This window comes from Pseudonaja textilis, chromosome 1 (genome assembly GCF_049901715.1).
Source record: "Pseudonaja textilis isolate UNSWEBS1 chromosome 1, rPseTex1.2, whole genome shotgun sequence".
Taxonomy (NCBI): domain Eukaryota; kingdom Metazoa; phylum Chordata; class Lepidosauria; order Squamata; family Elapidae; genus Pseudonaja; species Pseudonaja textilis.
In genome coordinates this window covers 166,324,346-166,329,142 of record NC_141990.1, presented here as the reverse complement: position 1 = coordinate 166,329,142, position 4,797 = coordinate 166,324,346, and the positions used below count along the sequence as shown (strand labels likewise).

Genomic DNA, 4,797 nt, shown 5'->3' with positions numbered 1-4,797 from the left:
GAAAGGCAGTACAAAACAACCACCCAGAAGTACAACTCAGCAAATAGAAGGAAAAGTTAAAAACAAATCTTGTACTCTTAAATCATCTATTCTCAGGCACCACTCAAAGAGCACTACCATAAAAAAATATCTTCAGAAAAAAAAAGCTGATATTAAAAAGTTGACAGTGTCAAGGAAGTCAAAAAGGACATTTTTGAACACTGCATCTGTAATGAGTGTTCCAGAAAAAAGGCAGAGAATCTCTGTAAGGACTTCTTCCAAAGTAAAAACATGGGAAGTGACTATAGACAAGAATCTTTTTTGCACTGTGAAATAATGCTGCCCAGATCATATACACTTGCTTTGGGATTGTCTTTAAGAGGGCTGGAAAGGGAGAAAAATGTTCTGATGTATTGGCTTTTCAAGATAATACATCAGAATTAGAAACGGAACAATTTCAAAGTCAAACAATAGTTCAAGAAGTAATTCATATTGTGAGTGAGGATTCTGTACATTACATGTTAAGTTAAAACTTTTTTTAAGTAGTAAAAGCCCAATTATGCAACTTGCTATATATTTTTCTCAAGCAGAGCATTGTTTTCCCTTGTAAAAGCAGTGTCAATCATTGAAAAAAGTTTATCTTGTACATGAAGTTCGTCTTTGATATCTTGTTGGTAAACTAAGCAATATCAAAACTCATCCCAAAGCAGTGTGGAACCAAATAGGCACTCCTGCTGTTTGTTAAGATTTTCAATTTCCCCTTAACTTCTCTGAAGAATCTTTGTGTAGAACCATTTTTTGGAAACTGCACATGGAGTTTTAGGGTGCATTGTGTTTGAAGAAGTAACTTTATCTGGAATCTAAATTTGGATATCGCATAGTGATTGTATTTTAAATTCAGATCACAAATACTAAATCATCCTGCCTATATTTGTTATTTTCTCAAAAGTATTGGATTCCTTCTAGAATGAAGCTGCTGTTGAAAATTTTTCTTTTGATTTTTTTAAACTTTCTGGAAGAACAATTGATTTTTAAGATCATACGTAATGGTTAATCAAGACTGCTGTGTATAAGCAATATTTCTACACGTAAGCTGCCCTTAGAATGCATTACTATCTAGTTTCATCTTACAATATAGTTGTGAAAGCATTTTAAAGTAATTTCAATATGTAAGCAAGCTTCTGAAAAATGCTACTTGATGCTTAAAATAGATTTCCAACTTGAATTTTTAAAAAGGTAAATATTTTATTTTGGCTTGCATTAACATGTTTGTTAAAACATTTTTCTTACAGCATATATACTAAGATATATATTACTCTTAAATACAGGTAATTCTCGACTTAGAACAGTTTGTTTAGTGACCGTTCAAAGTTACAATAGGACTGAAAATTTCTTATAACCATTTTTCACAGTTACCACCTTTGCAGCATCCCCATGATCATGTGATCAAAATTCAGCTGCTTGGTTCATATTTATCACCATTGCTATTTCCTGAGGTCATGTGATCACCTTTTGTGACCTGATAAGCAAAGTCAATGGGGAAGCTAGATTTACTTAACAGCCAGGTTACTAACTTATCAACCTCTGGGATTCACTTAACAATGAGGCAAGAAAGATTGTAAAATGGAGCAAAATTCACTTAACAAATCTCTCCCTTAACAACTGAAATTTTGGACTCTATTATGGCCATAAGTTGAGGACTACCTGTATAAAATAATAATATAAAAATTCTCCATCTGGATTGGTTTAATTTCTGTTTTCTAAGAATTCCAGTAGGTATTTATCTGAAAATGACTATTTTGTTCAAACATTCCAAGTGTTTGGGATGTTATACTGGATATTATTTCCAGTATACTATCACCACCAACTATTGTATCCTAGTAATTATGGGTGCCCCAATCATATACTATGCTAATACAAATATATTTAAACAAAAATTCTTTAGCTGATAATTTTATAACCAAATTACCTGATAAAAGATGTATTGCAAAAAAAATTTCAACAGCTTTTGTTTTTATAAGCAAAATTTCACTGATGCATTGATTGATAGCAATGTCATGTTAACTAACATGCTGATTTTTTACATTCTGTTCTGTAAGTTTTTGTGAATATTCTGACAAGAGTACATTGTCTTGTCTTCACCAATTCTAAAATTGTACATATTTCTATATATCCTGCTTTCTTAGTGATCCCATTTTTCCCAACCTCAGGATGCACAAGGCACAGGCTATCTAAAGTTAAAACATTTTTTTATATTTGTTTGTGTTTGGTTATAAATTGGTTGCTCAATCAGAGTGCCATTTTTAAAAGAGAATATTAAAAAATGGCTATATTTTAAAAAAATTAGATAATTATCTTGATATATTTATATATTTTCTTCAAAATTGGAAGAAGTCTCACAACTTATTTTTTTGTATTGTAAAGAGCTTGGAATATACTTTTGGAGAAAATTGTGCAGAATTGAAAATTCTATAACTATTACTTTTGAATATGCCTCACTTCTGGTTTTAAGATTATAGTGTATGCTTGGTAAAGTAAATGTTGGAGAGACAATATATTTTGGTTAAAACTGTATTTTATCAGTTCATTGGTTTTATGGATAGGTTTTTTACTTATTGCCTATACAATTACAATTTGTGGAATGCTCAACATTTTAATAAATAAATCAGGATCCAAAACGTACTGTGTAAACATTTAAATAATTTCCTGTGCCTGTGCCATGGGCATACCTGTCGTGTGTTCTAACTAAGGACTAACTCAGTTTCATATTTTTATTGGCTTTCAGATTTTGAAATGTTAGGAGGCTGGCTTCTATATCCGTCTTAAAATGTTCGTTTTGTTTTTTTGCTATTCATTCCCCACAATGTGCCTGCCCCATTCCCTCATATGCTGGACAACTACTTTTCAGCATCCGGATTTGCATCTCAAAAACTTCTAAGCAGACTTAGATTACATCTCCTTATGTTGCAACAATTCTAGGATAGGCATACCTGGGAGATTTTACGACTCTTGAAGATGTAAGAAAGATACAGTTGTCATTGTGTGCACAGAAGTCCTGTTTCCTTTTCTGACAATGAATATTATATGAATGGTTCGCTTCAAAGAAGAGGAGAGAAGCCATAGAAACGTTTTAATGAATATTTCATCAATGCTGCATGAGTATGTGTTGAATTTAGGCATGGAAGAGAAATTTATTTGATTCAAATTTTATAGACTGATACTACTAACAGTATTTATTTTTCAGGGTATTGCAATGCAATTTGAAAATTAAATGTATGCAATATAGTGCATATAAAAGAAAAGAGCTTTTAATTTATGCTAAGGAAAAAGTAAACATGTAACATTTAACCAACTGTGGTTGAAAGGTGAAAGATAATTTATAATTTGGAAAATAGAAACAGAACAGATGAAAATAATAGATTCATCCATTTCTATTTAAATGTCAGAACTGAGATTTTAAACAGATATATATCTTTAGAATCCTAGCATAAAAGATACTTAAAGGCATGTACAAAATTTAAAATCAATTTTGTGTTCTTTTGTTATATTTAACCAACTGTGGTAGAAAGGTGAAAGATAATTTATAATTTGGAAAATAGAAACAGAACAGATGAAAATAATAGATTCATCCATTTCTATTTAAATGTCAGAACTGAGATTTTAAACAGATATATATCTTTAGAATCCTAGCATAAAAGATACTTAAAAGCTCACTGAAAAACTGCCATCGGTTTTAAGACTCGTCCCCCCACTGGAAGGACTCACTTTTGACGCTACAGAGTACCCAAGGGAACCATTTCCCCAATTACATTTTTGCAGATAAATGTCATCTTACAATGCATGTAAATTCAGATTGGGAAAAGTAGGATCCAAGCTTTGAAGGTTTCACTTCACATGTCTTCTAGAGGAAAGTGGGAGTAAAATAAAACTTCTGTGTTATTTACAAAATAATACAACAAATAATAGATTTTAAAAAGTTGAAATGCCATCTTTTTAATAATAACATTTTCACAAATTGTTACCATCAATATAGGTCAAAACAGTTTTTCATATTTTTCACCCTTTGTGCAATTTATAAACATAGAAATCTGGATATAACTTTATTAAACCTGTGCAAATGCTGGTTTTACCAGTCTTAACTTCTTGTTCTATTATTAAAAATGAGGGGTCCAGTAGTGCGATTCAAATTTTTTTACTACCGGTTCTGTGAGCGTGGCTTGGTGGGCATGGCAGGGGAAAGATATTGTAAAATCTCCAGTCAGAGGTGATATTTGCCGGTTCTCTGAACTATTCAAAATTTCCACTACCGGTTCTCCAGAACTGGTCAGAACCTGCTGAATACCACATCTGGAGGGGTCCCTTTTTGCAATGATTTTCCCTTCTAATTTTTCTTGATTTTTATTGTTTCTCTTTATTTACTAACTAAATAAAACATGTTTAATTTCATTTGTATTCATTAATAAAATCGTTGGTACATATAATACTGCAGCTAATTTACAGGTAGTCCTCGACTTATGATGACAATTGAACCCAAAATTTATGTTGTTAAGTGAGACATTTGTTAAATGAGTTTTAACTCATTTAAGTGAATTACTACAGTTGCTAAGTTAGTAATCCAGTTGTTAAGTGAATCTGGCTTCCCCATTGACTTTGCTTGTCAGAAGGTGGCAAAAGATGATCATATGACTTTGCAACACAGCGATGGTACTAAGTATGAACTTGTTGCCAAGTATCTAAATTTTGATCATATGATCATGGGGATTCTGCAAAGGTACCTATGAAAAATGTTCATAAGACACTTTTTTTCATTGTCATTGT

At 31.6% G+C, this 4,797-nt stretch overlaps 1 protein-coding gene across 4 annotated transcripts in view; it reads left to right on the top strand.

Moving 5' to 3' along the window:
• Positions 1-4,425, top strand: part of ZDBF2 (zinc finger DBF-type containing 2) — a 53,689-nt gene extending 49,264 nt beyond the window's left edge. For 3 of the 4 annotated variants that reach the window (XM_087912731.1, XM_087912605.1, XM_087912679.1), the window contains one exon: positions 1-4,425. This exon is cut by the window's left edge and continues 2,361 nt beyond it. In XM_087912731.1, the coding sequence (XP_087768857.1) occupies positions 1-316 (316 nt within the window). In that variant the 3' untranslated portion in view covers positions 317-4,425. The other variant, XR_015739548.1, reaches the window with a different exon arrangement.
• Positions 4,426-4,797: the final 372 nt, after the last annotated feature.